At 38.0% G+C, this 19,002-nt stretch overlaps 1 protein-coding gene across 1 annotated transcript in view; it reads left to right on the top strand.

The window, feature by feature from the left end:
- Nucleotides 1-19,002, top strand: part of IMMP2L (inner mitochondrial membrane peptidase subunit 2) — a 972,863-nt gene that overhangs the window by 37,940 nt on the left and 915,921 nt on the right. Inside the window, exon 3 of the mRNA XM_018047172.1 lies at nucleotides 6,766-6,902. Within this exon, the coding sequence (XP_017902661.1) occupies nucleotides 6,768-6,902 (135 nt within the window). The 5' untranslated portion in view covers nucleotides 6,766-6,767. The remainder of the gene's footprint in view (nucleotides 1-6,765; nucleotides 6,903-19,002) is intronic.

Genomic DNA, 19,002 nt, shown 5'->3' with positions numbered 1-19,002 from the left:
TAAGAATTTTTTTTGACACACATGTATTTATCCTTCCCTATAATATAATACTAGAGATCACAGAATATCACCATGTATTATGAGGGTTGGGTAAAGAATCCTCCTGCAATGCAAGAAATACAGGAAACTCGGGTTTGATCCCTGGGTTGGGAAGATCCCCTGGAGAAGGAAATGAATACCCACTCCAGTATTCTAACCTGAAAAAATCCCATGCACAGAGGAGCCTGGCAGACTATAGTTCATACAGTCACAAAGAGTTGGACACGACTGAGTGACTAAGCACACGTATATAATTTGCAAATGCTCCTCTAGATGATTCTGATATATGTGATCCACACATCTACCCTTGAGAATCTCCTCTTAATCAGGTTGAGTCCCAGGAGTCTGTGTTTTCCATAAGCAACACAGGTGACTTTTGTGATCACTCAAGTTTAAGAAACTCTGCCCATGTTCTACAATGCTAAGAACTTTCAGCATTGTGGCAGAGCACAGTGGGATAAATGTTACTCTGGGAAAATCTATTTTCTGACCCTTTTAAAATCACATCTACCTAGATACTGGGAGCAGCCAATACCTAGCAATTTTATTGAATTAAACCAATAATTAAGACTCCCAATTACTCCACTTTTGGTGGGGATTCTGGTTCATTAAAAGGAATCTGTCTGAACTCGAAAGCAAAAAGGCCAACCATTTTGTTACAATTATGACTTATTCATATTGATGAAATGTGTTAGCTGTGAGATGTGTGCTTGCATGCTCACTTATGTCCAATACTTTGTGACTCCAGGCTCCTCTCTTCATGGGATTTTCCAGGCAGGAACACTGGAGTAGGTTGCCATTTCCTAGCTATGAGATAATCTGCTATATTTGTGCCTAGTTGTGGTCTCTTATATGCAGGTCAGGAAGCAACAATTAGAACTGGACATGGAACAACAGACTGGTTCCAAATAGGAAAAGGAGTACGTCAAGGCTGCTTATTGTCACCCTGCTTATTTAACTTATATGCAGAGTCCATCATGAGAAACGCTGGACTGGAAGAAGCACAAGGTGGAATCAAGATTGCTGGGAGAAATATCAATAACCTCAGATATGCAGATGACACCACCCTTATGGCAGAAAGTGAAGAGGAACTAAAAAGCATCTTGATGAAAGTGAAAGTGGAGAGTGAAAAAGTTGGTTTAATGCTCAACATTCAGAAAATGAAGATCATGGCATCCGGTCCCATCACTTCATGGGAAATAGATGGGGAAACAGTGGAAACAGTGTCAGACTTTATTTTTGTGGGCTCCAAAATCACTGCAGATGGTGACTGCAGCCATGAAATTAAAAGGCGCTTGCTCCTTGGAAGAAAAGTTATGACCAACCTAGATAGCATATTCAAAAGCAGAGACATTATTACTTTGCCAACAAAGGTCCATCTAGTCAAGTCTGTGGTTTTTCCAGTGGTCATGTATGGATGTGAGAGTTGGACTGTGAAGAAAGCTGAGCACTGAAGAATTGATGCTTTTGAACTGTGGTGTTGGAGAAGACTCTTGAGAGTCCCTTGGACTGCAAGGAGATCCAACCAGTCCATTCTAAAGGAGATCAGCCCTGTGTGTTCTTTGGAAGGAATGATGCTAAAGCTGAAACTCCAATACTTTGGCCACCTCATGCGAAGAGTTGACTCATTGGAAAAGACTCTGATGCTGAGAGGGATTGGGGGCAGGAGGAGAAGGGGACGACAGAGGATGAGATGGCATCACTGAGTTGATGGATGTGAGTTTGTGCGGGAGTTGGTGATGGACAGGGAGGCCTGATGTGCTGCAATTCATGGGGTCGCAAAGAGTCAGACACAACTGAGCGACTGAACTGAACTGTGGTCTCTTGGGTTGAAAACTCTTGGGTCTCTACTTTCCCTTTTAAAAAGTAATGTCTTTTCCTTTGAAGCATTTTGTCATTCCTGAGTTGATAGAAGTCTCCCATTCTTGGAAGAATGCAGGAAACAGAAAATATAGAGCATTTGCAGTCACCTTCAATGGCTTTATTTTCCTGATTGTCAAGTTTGCCAAAAAAATTAGATTGCTAGAGATGATGGCTAAATGTTCCTATTGTTTTTAGAAAAACACAGTTTTGTAGGAGAGAAAACATGGGAACTTCAAAAAAAAAATTAAAGTGCTGTTGCTATCCATTGAGGGGTCACTGCCAGTTCTGTGTGCATGTCAACAAGATTCCTGTCTAGTAAACTGCCTGAAATCCTGTCATTGTTCAGCATTGAGAAAACCTTAAGCGTTAATTATCTATTTTTATAATACATTATTTATTTATAATCTGAAAGGAGGAAGTTAGGGCCCCAGTTTTTTTTTTTTCTAGATTAGGATCCATCGATTACTTTCCTAGATCTGCTTCTAGTGGAATCAAAATTGTTCTCATTCATCAGTTATTATTTTTTCCCTGATTTAGTTCAGATGCCTCCTGCCTCCTAACATGCATGCTTAGGCTATGTTTGCAGAGTGAGATTATTGGCATCAGGAGCTCCTGGAGAGACACATGGAGAAGGGTAGCCTGATCATGTGTGGTCATCTACTAATTTCTTGTGATCTTGTCGCAGGCCCTTTGGAAAGGAACTGTGACTCTGTGTGCCTTTTTACTCTTGGCATCTTAGTGAGACATAGGGAGGCCTTGCATGCTGCAGTCCATGGGGGTCACGAACAGTCCAACACGACTTAGCAACTGAACAACAACAAAATCTTAGCATAGTGAGTAGCGCAAAGTAGGTACTTAATGAAGAAAGAATGAAAATGTAAGCTCCATGTGGCCAGGGACCACGCCTTCCTTGTTGTGCATTGTATGTGCCCCTTAGCACAGTTACATAGTAGATGATCAATAAAATATGACTGACTCAGGAATTTAGTGTCAGATTTGTTTGGATCCCTGCTCTTGTATTTTCTGACATTTGTAGTTTGATATACACTTTGAATTTACAAATAAAATTTTGATTTTGTTATCTAAATGTGTGGGCTGATTTCTATGATCGAAAGGTTACACTTTGTATAGGATACTGCTTTGTCATTTATTGTTTTTCTCTTACCTCCAAACCTGCCACACAGTTTTAAAATAGTTTTTATAATTAGGATGACTTGAGGTATATTTATTCACTTGGTTGCTATGGGTGAGTGATTAGTGACTTTGTATAAGATGAAATGTATGGCAATTTAAGAATGATTTTAGATGAATTCATGCGTGATCAAACCATAACACATGTGAGAGGAAAGACAGATATTTAGAGTGGAGGTCATTAGGCAGTTGAGGTCAGTAATGCCCCCCAAAATTTTACTTGCAGGTAAGTAAGTAAGTAAGTAAGTATACTAAGTGGCGAATATGATTTCAATGGAATCTGAAAGCTTATTTAAAAATATTCTGTTTAGGTACTTCAGCAGTGAATCAGGTGTGCCTACTATTTAAGCAGTAATTTTCTCAGGAGCAATGTTTTGAACCTAAATGACTTGCATGGTTGCTGGAAGAATGAGGTTACTGATAAAAATTATTCCTTTTTTGCTTGGGATACCACATTATTATTGCTTTAAGGGAAATTTTCTCAGAGAAAGCAGATGCTCAGTGCTTATTAGTATGGTAGTTTTAAATATTTAAGATGTGAACAAAAGACCAGATCATCCCAATGATTCTTTATAGAAAAGGAGATGCATTAACTTTACCAAAATGTGAATGTCACAGCACTTTAAACATTTTATTTAATATAACTTGACATAGAAGTATAATGTTCATTTCTTCCTTTGTGTATAGCTTTAGTACTTTAATGATAGAAGTCCCAAAGAGGGTTTTATTATTATGAGTTAAAGGTGTCATTCACAATTCAGGTAGGACAGGACTGTACTGAGACTTTTGCTTTGAGCCTCTGAAAATAATGGCCCCTAATCTGCAAGGGAGCTTTTATTTTCTCCCCCGTGCATGGGCAGAATCTGCATACCCTCGATAGATACACCTCCCACATAATTTTCATGGCAAATAGAAGGGGAAAAATAGAAGCAGTGACATTTTGTTTTCTTAGGCTCCAAAATCATTGCAGATGGTGACTGCAGCCATGGAATTAAAAGATAACTGCTACTTGGAAGGAAAGCTATGGCAAACTTAGACAACTATTAAAAAGCAAAGACATCTCTTTACTGACAAAAGTCCATATAGTCAAAGCTGTGATTTTTCTAGATGTTGTGTACAGTTGTGAGAGTTGGCCCATAAAGAAAGCTGAATGCCGAAGAATGGATGCTTTTGAATTGTGCTGGAGAAGGCTCTTGAGAGTCCCTTGGACAGCAAAGAGATCAAACCAGTCAATCCTAAAGGAAGTCAACCTTGAATATTCATTGGAAGGACTGATGCTAAAGCTGAAGCTCCAATACTTTGGCCACCTGTTGTAAAGGGTCAACTCATTGGAAAAGACCCTGATGCTGGGAAGGATTGAAGGCAGGAGGAGAAGGGGGCAGCAGAGGATGACATGGTTGGATGGCATCACGAATTCGATGGAATGAGTTTGCGCAGACTCCAGGAGATGGTGAAGGACAGTGAAACCTGGCATGCTGCAGTCCATGAGGTCACAGAGTCAGACATGACTTAGTGGCTTATCAGCAGCAACAGAAACAGTAGAAAAGTATTCGTCCTGAGTTGTGCAGGAGATGGCAGCAGTGCTTGGATCAGCAGTGGAATTGTGAGCCTGAGAAGGGAAAGGGCAGTGGCTTTCAGGTCTTACTTGTGTTTAATGTCTCGTCACATAATTTGCACTAGTTCCAACTTTATCTCTGCTTCCCTTTTGTAACTAGTTATATAATAAAATTCTTTTTTCCTTTCAACATTAAAAAAACAACAACAACAAATTCTCAAACCTAAAATTCTCAACATAGTTTCTCTTCTTGGTCAATAATAACCTAAGTGCCTTTCTTTATTTTAGTATCTTCTCAAAGACTTGGAGAAACAATAAAAAAATATATATAGGGATATAGAATGACAGCCCTGGAAAGAATGTTAGAAATTGAATCCAAACCCTTACTATTTTTTTTTTTTTTTTTGACTGCACTGGACCTTAGTTGCCATATGTGGGATTTTAGTTGCGGCATGTGGGATCTAGTTTTCAGATCATGGAACAATATGAAGTATTGTTTCAGGAGGGTATTTAAATGATTTTATACTGTATATATATCTTTATAGCCCCTGCACTTAGCATTGGTGGTTAGCAGGCAATAAATAAATGTTTACTGAATTAAACATTAGCATATTAAAGTTTGTATATATACGAAACTGAATTTCTTATAGTTTCTTAAATAACTTATGTTTTATTTTGCTCTGAGGTCTTCATGCACACTGCTGCTTTTGCCCGAAGTGGCCAGGTCTTACCTAGAATGCCTTTTCCTTTGGGACACATTTCTTAATCATTTTCTAATGCATGTACTTCCTTGCCCCAGGCACATTGGCTCTTTTCAAGGCTATTTTCCCTTGGAAATATTTATCTAAAGGCAATCTTCCCTGGCACTTTGTAACTTCTTGAGAGCAAGGACTGTGGCTGCTTTTCATTTGTGTATCTCAGTGGCACCCCACTCCAGTACTGTTGCCTGGAAAATCCCATGGATGGAGGAGCCTGGTGGGCTGCAGTCCATGGGGTCGCTAAGAGTTGGACACAACTGAGTAACTTCGCTTTCACTTTTCCCTTTCATGCATTGGATAAGGAAATGGCAACCCACTCCAGTGTTCTTGCCTAGAGAATCCCAGGGACGGGGGAGCCTTGTGGGCTGTGGTCTATGGGGTCGCACAGAGTCGGACACGACTGAAGCGACTTAGCAGCAGCAGCAGCAGCATCCAGCCCATGACCTTGTACTTATTAGAGTTTTTAGGAATTGAATTATTAGCATGTTTTTAGTACTTTGGAATGTGATCCAAGGAAATGATAAAATAACAGTGCTTGAATAGGTCACAACTACCTCAACACTTTTCTCATCTCTTCTCCTCTCCCCAATCCTTGTCCATCCATTTTCATTTCTGTCTGTTTAACCTCCAAAATGCGTATGTGAAGTTTGCCCATTCTGATCCATTTCTATCACCACCACCACCACCACTACAATCCATCCTACCACCAGAATAGTCTGGTCTTCCTGTATTTATCTAGTCCTAGTCAAGAAATAGAATGGACTGAAATTATAACCTATCACATAGTATGAATCAGTATTATTTTGAGAAACTGGTAAACAAACTGGTCATTTATCTTCCCCAGCCAGGAGGGTTCTTCATCTGTTGGACTGGGTTTAGCTGCAATTTGGTCTTGTAGGGCAGAATCTCTTGATCTCTCACTATTTTGTTTTTCATTGTACAAGACTGTTAAAGGATTGCATTAGCCCTAGAAACTCTGAAAATTAACCAAGTGGTTACAGGGCTAAGTGAGAGTTGATAATTATCTGTACTGAATTCACATGCAGTGATATTTTTTCTTGATTTCTCATATATTTCATGGTTATATTAGGATAAATTTGGCTGCCATAACATAGGCCCCATAACATTGGTTTAAACATGATGGAAAGTGATTTATCTCTTAAATAACAACTTGAACATAAGCAACACAGGGCAGTTACAGTGCTTCCATGGTGCTGGAGACCTCAGGGGGGATGAGTATGAAACATATTGACATGAGGTTGCTTTTTCTTAACTCTTATTTTTCTTGCACTGTTTTTTACGTTTTCTTTCCTACCTTTCTTGGGGCTAATCTCATATTTATTTTTGTTGTGCTTTTAGGCATGGCGCAGTCCCAAGGCTGGGTGAGAAGGTACTTCAAAGCCTTTTGTAAAGGCTTCTTTGTGGCGGTACCTGTGGCAGTGACTTTCTTGGATCAAGTTGCCTGCGTGGCAAGAGTGGAAGGAACATCGATGCAGGTAAAACTGATATGACTCCTTTCTTTGAAATGCACGTTTGGTTGTCTCTCAAGCACTAGAAATGAGATTTCTGTATATTGTGTCCATGCTAGAAACTGGAAGGTTTTTAAAAGGCCTTGAGTGAAATTTTAACGTTACTAAATGTCTTTATAAGGTCTTCTAATGCGGTCATATTATAAGCAATGGTGAATAAAAATAATTCTTTGATGCTTCTCTATATCTATAGTTCCCTCCCCCTTAGGAATGATAAATTGAGATTCTAAAGAAATTTTATAAAATAATATCACTTTTTGTGGCTGTGGCCTGAGATTTTAAGTTTTTTTTTTTTTTAAATTATCCATATATGACTGAGATCACATTTATGAGTTCAGTTGCAGGATGAATTTGTCTCCAATTCAGTTACCTGGTTGTTTTACACTTGCACACATGCACTCACACATTTATGCACACACAGAATTCTGATAGGTGGAAAAATCTACAGCACTGATTTCAGGTATTCTAGTGTATTCTTTAAGCATGTTGCTGATTAAGAAGATTAAATGTCATTTACATTGGAAAAATTTTGGAGTGGAGATTTCCAAAAGTTATACGCAAGTAGTCTCCAGTAACTCAGAGAAAACTTGATTATTCTAATGCTGATGTCTGAAACCTAGCTGTTTCAGTAAGTTTATCAACTAAGAATTTGCATTTTGTAATATAATTTGTTTTCTTCCATTTTTTTGTATATTAAGTTTATGCATTATACTAAGTATTTCTATAAAACAAATAAAATGAATGTATCAACTTCTAAGAATTTAAAATGATACAGAGTAACCAGCTTACTTCCCCCCCCCCCCCCCTTTTTTAGTCTTTAAACTAGGTGAGGGCATAGACATCAGCTTTGAAGAGTTAGAATGAAATTGCTTTGTTAAAATTGTAACTATTGTACTGAGAATCAGGTCTCTTCCTGAGTTCAGATGCTTAGTGAGATCCTGAGTGAGTGCTTTTGGGGTGAAGTTCAGTTCAGTTCAGTCGCTCAGTTGTGTCCGACTCTTTGCAACCCCATGAATCGCAGCACGCCAGGCCTCCCTGTCCATGACCAACTCCCGGAGTTCATTCAGACTCACATCCATCGAGTCAGTGATGCCATCCAGCCATCTCATCCTCTGTCGTCCCCTTCTCCTCAACTAGGGTTCTAAAGCATGTCTGCCTGAATATTTACTTATTGACTTGTGCTTCCATCATTTGAGAATGACGGGGGCCTTCTCTTGGGTTGGGGCTTCTGAGTTAAACCCTGTCTCTCATGTTTACTGTAGAGTGGGTCACCAGCTCCAAGCAAACTGGTCACTTACTTTGAATGCAAAAATATTGTAGTGCATGGGTACAGCAAACAAAGGCAGAGGGATTTATAAGTGTATGGCTTTATTCCTAAATGCAGTTTAATACATTTAACAGGAACGGGTTTTACATTTAGTTCCTCTTTATTTTTAAATTCCTCGCAGCCTCATCTTAGATCCAATTCTTTGGGGAAATTAAACTTTCTTTGTTGAGCTTTTGAATCAGATTCCTCATTTGAGATTAAAACTGCCTTCTCCATAGCCATCCAAATTCCTTTTGGACCCTTTCATCCCTTTGAACCCGACAAGTGTTATTTTTGGATAACAAATAATCACACAAATAATGACTTTTTTTCCAATTTTGTTAGTGCTGTCTTGTTACACAACCCTCACTATCCTGAGATGGAATTTTTCCAGAACACAAAACCTCACAATCTTGGATCTCATGATATTCCAGAGAATCATATGGCAATCATAGTTTGCAATCCTCATGCCTTTAGCCCAGTATATACTATGTTCATGACTTGTGCTCAGAGGGAAAAAAACACAAGGAAATAGCCATTTTATGAAAACACAAAGCTTATCCCTAGTGAAGAAGACAGTGAAGAAAGTCTTGAATATGCCAGATCTTGTCTTTTAAAGCCTTTAGATGACAAGATCTGTCATTTAAATGCCAGATCTCTTGATTAAATAGTAAGTTTATTGCGCATACATTAGAATTTCTTACAGTATTCCTGGACCACTACCCCAAGAATCAAATTTGTTACCTTGTAGTTTGTTTGGTAGGATTTCCTTAGCTGTTGGTTAGAGAAGAACAGTCTGAATTGACTTTGATCTACAGGGAAATGGATTGGAAGGCTTATGAGTACGTTGGTGGAAGGCAGGAATGTGGCAGTCATCAGGGACAACTGAAAGCAGGGACGTGAATGCTGCCAGGGTGCTCAGTCTTTTCTCTTTCAGCATCTGCTTCTGCCAGCATCTTGGCTCAGTTCTCTCAGACCAGCTTTCATCTCGACTCAGGGCACATGGCTGCTGGCAGCTCTCATGCCTTTAGATGCCCAATTTCTTTACCGTCTGAGCGAGATTTCTCCTTATGCCTTAATTTCACTTTGAGAAATCTTGAAGAAGGACTGTGATTGACTCAGGTTGGACCATATGCTCTGATCCATGCAAATACAGATCAACTTTGACCAGAAGGTTAGGGTGCCATGATTGGCCTACGTTTGGACAGGTGCATACCCCTAGCCTTGTGGCTAGGAGGAATGAGAAAGCAACAACATATATTTGAATCACATTTTTCCTGTGGGCTTTTAAGGTGAGGTAGTGGTGATACTTCCCAGAAGAAGAGGAGGTGTTATTTTTGAAATAAAAGGGTAAAGGATATTCTGGGAAGAAAGGAAAAAAAAAATGTATGTTTATATGGTTTTATCTATATTATAAGAATTTTAGATTACTTTTGAGGATAATAGATAATTTGTTTACACTTTCATTAGATATCACTGAATCATACTTAAAATTATTTCAGACTAGAAAATGCAGTAATGAGATATTGTTAATAATTAATTCAGCATATTTGAAGATATCTTTGCTATGCTACATCTTTGATGAACTGAACATCTTTAGGCCATGGGGTTCAGAATTTTTGACAAAAATTTCAAAAAAATTCTTGTCTTCAAATTTCTCTAATGATGCAAGTACTAAATAGTTGGCAGGGTGTGTGGTACTCTCTGGAAATCCCTGAGCTTCCTGCAAGGCACACACCTGCTTTTATTGACTCTGAGGCCTGAAAATTATTCCCAGATTATTGCAGTTGGTTGATTTGTTGTGAACAGAAGGAGTATTCTGGATGTGTGGTCATGTCTTGTTATACCAAGGCTTAAAAGTGTGAAAGGAAGAGAGATAAAACAATAGGCAAGAAAGAAAAATATGTGGAGAAGAGGAGGAAGGAAAATAACACAGATCAGTTCGGTGACGGAGAAAATTAAACACCCGAGACACTGAGCAGGAGACGAGAGTGGCACAGAGAATCAGTGATGAGCAGAGAGACGGCTGCTCCAGTGAAGGAGCTCAGGGCTCCTTTTGAGGAACCTTCCTTGGAATTGTACCCTTGAATGCTGACCCATCTCTGCTGCATATCTGTGTATAACACCATGAGATTTGTCACCCAGCCATCCATTCTAAATCTCAGTATTCATTGAAAGAATCTGCGTGCCATTTTGAGGGAACTCCTGTTGGAACAGTCCTTCATTGGAAGGACTGATGCTGACACTGAAGCTCCAACACCTTGGCCACCTGATGTGAAGAGCTGACTCATTAGAAAAGACCCTGATGCTGGGAAAGATTGAGAGCAGGAGGAGAAGGGGGCAACAGAGGATGAGAGGTTGGATGGCATCACCGACTCAATGGACATGAATTTGAGCAAACTCCAGGTGACAGTGAAGGTCAGGAGAGCCTGGCATGCTGTAGTCCATGGGGTCACAAAGTGTCAGACCTGACTTAGTGACCGAACAACAACAACAACCAGTCTTGAGCATCATTCGTTGCATAGTACCTGAGTGCTGCTGTGTATTCAGGTAGAAAGACCATATGTAGTCACTTCTTTCATTTCAACTATATGAATAATTTTGTGACTTGGGGCATTTGCACATTTGCAGGTACGGACAATAATAAAGGCACTGGCAACTGTGAGTTGGAATAGGGAATCATTTATCAAATGGATGGTATGTGCAAAACTGCTCTTGAGGTATGGGAGTCAGATACAGATTCTGTATTCAAGGTCGTCTTGCTATAGCAGAGGTTTAAGAATTATTAATCCTAGATACTTGCTATATCTTCAGATGAGATTTGATAATGAAGATATCAAGCTGTCAGATATTTGGTCAGTGCATAGCACATCCAGAAATGGAAAAAGAAAAAAAAAAAAACCCAAAAAACCCAAAACTTGTTTGATTTAGCATACTAGTTTAGAGAATGAACCTGGAAATTTTAATCTGAGACAGAATGGTACCAGAAAAATAATACCTTGAGCCCTTTTATAGTTCAACAGTATTATTTTTATTATGGCAGCAAACAACCCCCAAATTTTAGTGGTTTATATAACATTTTTATTTCTTGCTCATTGGTCTGCAGATTGATTATAGTCACTCTAGGCTAAGGGTTTGGATCAGTCTGCTTCCTGTATCTCTCACTGTGGGCCCTCTGCTGAAGGAACAGTGACAGTCTGGGGTGTGCTCTTCTTATGGGTGAGAGTGGGACACAGGGTGAATGAAAACGCTCAGAACATCTTAGAGCCTCTGTTCAGAACTTCTGCTTTTCTGTCTACATTCCCTTGGTCAAAGCAAGTCACACAGAAAAACCCAAAGCAATTAGATGGAAGTATATTCCACCCATAGGGAAGTCATGGCAAGGTAAGGTGGGGAGGATGAATTGTGAATAGGTAGGTATATCTACCACAGCCACTAGGATGCCAAAGATACATGCTAGATTTCAGAGGTAATATAAAAAGTTGTATTAACCTTTGAGTCTACCTAGAATAACCCTAATCTTTGTAGTTCAAGTCTGACAAAATTGTAATAGGTTGAAATTCTAAGTCACTGAATTCTGGAATGGATTGAAATAGCCCAGGGCCAATTGGATCTTTAGAATGACTTCTTAAAAAGGTTACTCTGCAACTTGTATACATGTTATTTAAGAAAATCCAAGAATTGAGAGTTTGAATTTCATTAAAAGTACATATAATGCCAATCTTTTGGAGTTTATTGAATAAATACTGTTATAGCAACCCTGGAAATTGGCTTTGAGTGACAAATTTTGGACTAGAGCTCTTTTTATGTCTTAAAAAAAATTCTGTTGGCTTGAGGTTTAATAGGAGAAACTCATTTTCAGGATTCTGTCTTATAAAAAATAATTCTTTACTTTTAAAATGCTACTCAGTAGTTCTTTTTTGAGGTTAGGTTTTCCAGTATTAATTTACACTATGACTAGAAGGATAGAGGAGGTCCATCATGAGGAGTCACAGCTAGTTAAAGGTAAGTCATCAATGCAAACAAGGTACATGATGTAATTCAATGGAAAATAGGATTCAGTTTATGAAATAGTTGATCTTTTTTGTTTTATCAAGTTATATAGGCATGTCTCTTTTATTGGATGAGACGTACCTTTAGCCATGCTCTGCACACACAGAGCACTAGCAGACGTTGTTGGTTAATGATTATTCATACTGACCTCTTCCCCTCTCATGCCCATGAATCACTTCTACTGGCTGCCGAAAGGTTACTATGAAAGTAGATGCACCTTTTTTTTTTTTTCAAGAAGCACCACATTACTCAACATTAATTTAACTCAGGAAACAAAGGCTGATATTGCATACAGTTGAAACTACAGAGGGAATTTATGTCGGTGAGATGCAATTATTCAAATTAGAAGTTCAATCACTTACAAAGGCTTTTAGAATAAAAAGGTGCCCTAGGAATAGTTTAATGACCTCACGCCAAAGTTTTAGAATTTATTTGAGCAAGAATGCCTGAAGCAGGGTCACTGGTTCTTATAAAAGGTGTATGTCTTCTACATGCAAAATTAAGATGTAAGACTTAAAAAAACAACTGAAAGAAATCATTTTGTGTCACTGTCCTGTTTTTGTTGCAGTTGCCGCATAATTTTTATATAGTATGCTGTTTTCCTTCTTCCATAACCATAGGGGAAAATGTTTGAAAACAGTCAATACTCAATACTGTCTCTTTACAATACTCTCAGACTTCAGAGAAAGATTTATGCAGCATAGATTAGAAAATTAGAAAATTTGAGGGGAAATAGAGTCTAATCAACATTGAGGTCTTTATTTATTAATACCACACATTCATTGGTCCAAAATTGTCGATTTTCAGTTACCTGAGAATAATGATCCTGAAGAAACTGGCTTGTAATAAACCTCTTAGACTTCTGCCTGGCTCTTTGCACTCATTGTCTGTTGCCTTCTGAGTTTAAAATTAAAAGGTCCATCAAAAAAATAAGCAAAGAGGCTGATGCTCTTTCTCTCTTTTTGTCACATTATTTATTTTATTAAAAAAAAATTTAAACCTAAAGCTTAATATACAATGGTTGTGGTAGTTGTAATTATTCTTTGGTATTCTGAGACACTAGATATAAACAGACTCTCAAGAAAAGAGCTGTATCATGATTTGCCTGCCATGGTTTAAGGTGGAGTTAGGGAGTTTTTGTTACTTGCTGAATTTGCACTTCCAAGGTGCTGGGAATTGCCTGGCACATATTTCCTGTGAAGCTGACTGCTCTGTGCTCTTACTACTTGCCCTTGGTGGGCTAGGGCTGACTTTGGAAAGCCAGGAGTTAATGTTGGAAGCCTTTATTGGCTTACATGTGTGCATTCTTCCCAAATTATTTTTGGCTCAAAAATCTCACCTGAGGTTTTTACACCTTAGGATGTTATGCATTTTTATATAGTTCTGCAACCTGTCATTAATAGAGAATTCAAATAGATCAGTTTGCATTTATAGCAACAAACATATGTGATACTAAAACCATGAATGAGTGATGACTTTAAAATGTTCCTTTGGAGATTTTCTCCATGTCCCATGATAGAATAACAGGGTGCTTCTGTTCAGTATAGCCAGGGTTAGATCTGTTATTTAAACATTGACTTCATAGCACTCTTTTTTTAATGTTGGAGTATTTTTAGACTTATAGAAATGTTGTAAGAGTAGAACAGGTGACTCCCATGTGTTCTCTGCTCGGGTTCCCCAGCTTTCAATATTTTGCCACATTTATTTTATTCTCTTCCTCTTTCCTTCCCTCTGCACCCCCCCGTTTATAACATATGATAGATAATAGATAACATACATGCACCTATGTTTCTATGTGTATATACTCACATGTATATGTGTTAAGTTGCTTCAGTCATGTCCAACTCTTTGCGACCCTTTGGATCATAGCCTGCCAGGCTCCTCTGTTCATGGGATTCTTGAGACAACAATACTGGAGTAGGTTGCCATGCCTTCCTCCATGGATCTTTCAGACCCAGGAATTGAACCCATGTCTCTTATGTCTCCTGCATCGGCAGGCGGGTTCTTTACCACTCACATGTATACATGTATGAGAAAGTTCTGTTCAGTTGCTCAGTCGTGTCTGACTCTTTGCAACCCCATGGACTGCAGCACACCTGGCTTCCCTGTCCATTACCAACTGTTGGAGCTTTCTCAAACTCATGTCCATCAAATCCGTGATGCCATCCAACTATCTTTTCCTCTGTCATCCCCTTTTCCTCCTGCTTTCAATCTTTCCCAGCTTTAGGGTCTTTTCCAATGAGTCAGTTGGAATGTATGAATAAATATACCCACAAACATTGCTATTGAACCAGTGGAGAGTAGATTGTATACAGTACTTCTGTATTCTCTGCTGAGTATATTCATGATGTTTGCTAATTGGCATATTACTGCTTTTCTATGTTTTTGAATTTAAAAAATGATTACTATTTTATTCAGATTCGTATGCATAGAAAATCTGATACATTGAGATATTGATTCAAGTTCTAAATTTTACCTTTGAAAAATGGAGGCCAAACATTGGAGATGATTTACATAAAGTGGCATAGCCATTAAGTTTGAGAAATGATTTGAACCAACTCTGTTAATCCTTTCCATTTTACTAAATAATAACCCACGAAAGTTGTGCTTTATGGCTGTGCTACAAGTGCCTCCTGATAGTATTCCTGGTCATAGAGATATGTTCCATTTTGATTTTTATTTCTTAAATGATGTTTTTAGTAAGTTATTTAATTTGGGGAGGGTTTTATAGTATATTTGGTATTGTAAAAAGATAGAAATTACATTTATAAGTGGGAGATGAAAGATTTTTAAATTTTGAAACTTAAGTTGATAAAAGATACCCTATTTTAAACTGAAGGCTATAGACTTTCTAAGAAGGAATTAGACAAAATTAGGCAGAGTAGACATATTGAAAGTATTTCCCATGAAGAAATCATTAACAAGTATAAATAAAACATTAAGAATCTTTAAAAATGCATAGTGACCTTGCTGGAAGGTAAGGGAAATGATCACAGACCACAGATAAGAGTAAATACATTTCCAGAGTAGTAAGTATGCATTAAAATAAGCAGCTTTCCTATGGACATTTGTCCATACCTGGTAACTTAGAGTTTTGGTTTTAATGGCTATAAGGAGATCAGAAGACAAGGTCCTGGGTTCATACAAGGTAGTTGGAATAGGAATTCTGAATAAATTCAGGATCATGAAAGAGACACATCATTAGGGAATGAATAAACTAAAATCAGAATCTGTTCTGAGGGAAAAGTTGTCTAGGTTCTGAGTACAGAGGAAAAGCCCTAATGTGGGATTGAGATTTGAATTTACATTCACTATAACTGAAAAACCCTAAACAAAGGTATTACTTTATAGTGGCAAGGGGTTTAGGGTTGTCTCAGGCACCTGGCAGGAGCTATCTCCAGTCCTCCTGGGCACATGCAAAGTTTGATGAGCATGATCTCACAGTGAAAACTATCATACAATGAAGTGAGTGCTACTAGAGTTAGTAACAGCCTTTAGTAGAATCAGATCTTAAAGACTTTGGATATTAGAACTATTGTCTGTTAAATGTAGCATGTTCAAAGAAATAAAAAGGAAAGTGAAAATAATGTGAAAGCAACAAAAGCTTATTTAAAATGGTCAAGCAAAGTACCATTTTTTAATCACTTGTGCTTTAATATATTTTTTAAGATGTAGAAATGCAATTGTGATTAGGTTAAAAATCCTTATCTTCTATACTATGAATCTTCTAAATTTTCAATGAAATATATATACAATAAAATATATATTATTATATATAATATAACATATATAATATATTATATATAACATATAATATATATTATATATATATATATAACAGAGAGTTACTTTAATATGGAGGAGGAAAAGTGGAGGGAGTTACAGATGAAACAACACTGGTCATGAGTTCATAATGTTGAATCTAGATGGTGGATAACATGGTAGCTCATTATTTTATTCTGTTTCCTGTTTTAAAAAGAGGGTTTATACCCATTTTGAGTGATTTAATGATTTTTAATAAATTTATAGAGGTATATAGTCATCACTTTTTAGAACATTTCCAAGATCCCTCATACCTGTTTGAAGTTAATTCTTGTTTCCGTCTTGTGTTAGGCAGCCACTGATCTGCTTTATAGATTTTCCTTTTCTGGATATTTCTTGTAAATAGATGCAAACAGTATGTAATCTTTTTGTCTGGCTTCTTTTACTTACCATAATGTGTTTTGAGGTTTATCTCTGTTGTGAGTACATGCTAAGTCACTTCAATCATTTCTGATTCTTTGTGACCCACCAGGCTTCTCTGTCCATGAGATTCTCCAGGAAAGAATACTGGAGTGGGTTGCCATGCCCTCCTCCAGGGTATTTTCCCCACTCAAGGATTGAACCTGTGTCTTTTACATCTCCTGCATTGGCAGCAGATTCTTTATCACTGAGCCAGCCACCTGGGAAGGCCTGTCTCTGTTGTACCATATACCAACTGTTTGTAAAGTTTTATTGTTGAATAGTATTGAATTGTATGGATATACCACATTTTGTTTATCTGTTCACCAGTCAATGAACATTTAGATTATTTCTGAATTTTCATTATTGTGAATAATGCTTCTGTAGGCATTTGTGTACAGATCTTGTAAATAGGTTCCCCAGGTGGCGTTAGTGGTAAAGAACCCACTTGACAATGCAGGAGTTGTAAGAGATGCAAGTTCCACCCTTGGGTCCAGAAGATCCCCTGGAGGAGGGCATGGCAACCCACTCCAGTATTCTTCCCAGGAGAATCCCATGGACAGAGGAGCCTGGCAGCCTGGGAGGCTACAGTCCATAGGATTGCACCGAATTATACACAACTGAAGCAACTTAGCAGACATGCACACTCTGTAAACATGTTTTCATTTCTGGTGTTGGGTCAGGTTTTCCTTTGGTGTTTGGCTGGATTAGGACTGGTATTATAAAAATATTTTTTGTTCCCCTTGGCCATCCTTTTCCAGTGTTTTGGCTAGAAAGTGGGCTCTTCTTCAGTTTTTTTGTCCTGCCTGTTGGTATTTCCTGGTTGCAGGTTTCTCTGGCACCTCATCTAGGATGCACAGAAAGCAAAAGGGACACCCAGGGAACTCACCGCCATGTCATTCCTTATGTCCTCAGGTCCCCAGACTCCTGTATATCTTTGCACCTTTCAGAATCTTCTTGTATTTGTTAATTATGTCTGGAATGTTTTAGTTGTGAGAAAGGACCAGTGATGAATAGAGGTACACCATTTTAGAAGCTAGACCATTTTGGTCCTAGACTGTGTTTTTTATTTTTACTAGTAGTCAAATGTGAATGAGTTCTGGCCTGTGAAAAAAGACCAGAAAAGTGAGGTGCCATTTCCAGGCCTGATGCTTTATCTCCTGTCTGTTGGCCAGACAGAGACCCGGTTGAGGACTCAGATGACAGGCGAGATGGTGAATCTACCATATAGAAAGAACCTGGGTTTCTCAATGACCAGGTATAGTAAATCCACTTACTGTTGCATCATACATTGAGCTTTGGAGATTCTTTTTACAGTTAGCCTAGTTCGGTTATACAATAAGATTTAATACTATACCTTTTCCTCTCTGCTTTTTCTTGTTTTACACTTCTTTTAAAGATAAACTCAAATTCTGTTGTTTTCATACAACTTTCCTTAATCCCATCATTCACTTATTTGAAATCCTACAGCCCTGTAAGTTTAACTTATGATTATACTTTTTTTTTTTTTGTATATTGTTCTCTAGTCATCTTAATCACATGTTAATACTATAAGCTTCTAAAAGATAGGGACCATATTCCTCTCACCTACCTGTTCAGGGGGATGCTGAATAACTGCATATTAAATTTGTTCTTTGAAGCATTGAAATGTCTGAATAATTAAACCCTACAGCAATAATGATAAAATGAAATTATCATCATTAAATTTTTTTTCCTTTGAATTTGAGGGTGTTTCTGCACTTTTCACCTGAACAACTTTTAGCTTCTTGATGACTCTGTCTTATTCTTTATAGCAGAAATTTTCAAACCTTTTTACCTATGACTCATATCATAGATTTTCATTGTACACAAAGACACAGAACTGAAACAAAAGTTTCATGTAATAGTACTTAAACTGTAATTGCCATCATTACGTGCAATGCCTTCTGATATTTTCTATTTTGGTCGCAATCCATTAAATTGATTCTATGACTCATTCGTTGGTCATGACCTGTAATATGAAAAATGCTGCTTTACTGCAAGAGGGAGGATTGAAAGGGTGAAGCTGCTCAAATTGAGCTATTAGCTAAGGGCGTGGAACATGTAAGCCCTTGATTCTGAAATTTTAAAGGTGGGCTGTCATAAGAACTTCAAGCAGTAAATGTAACACACAAAGGATAAGGAGGCCTGTGGTCTGAGAAAGCCCTTTTCGTAGTGTTGTCCTTGGATCTTTTAAATTAACACTATTGGGTACCTGAGCCCCATTTCAGATCTATGGAATTAGAATCACTGCTGGGACCTTTGAATCTGCAGTGTGACAAGCTCTGTAAATACTTAAGTTTGAGAACTGTGGTGGTGGTTGTTTTTTTCCATAGAATTCCAGCTCTTGGGTATGACAAATTGTTGGGTGATTTACCAAGATGAGAACTACTTTTGCTTGAAAAATCCTGATTGCCTTGGTTTGTCAAGCTTTTGCATTCTCTTAGTAATTTTTAAATATTTTTGTTT

This window comes from Capra hircus, chromosome 4 (assembly GCF_001704415.2).
Source record: "Capra hircus breed San Clemente chromosome 4, ASM170441v1, whole genome shotgun sequence".
NCBI lineage: Eukaryota > Metazoa > Chordata > Mammalia > Artiodactyla > Bovidae > Capra > Capra hircus.
The sequence above is the reverse complement of the archived record's forward strand: the minus strand, read 5'-3'. Positions and strand labels throughout refer to the sequence as shown.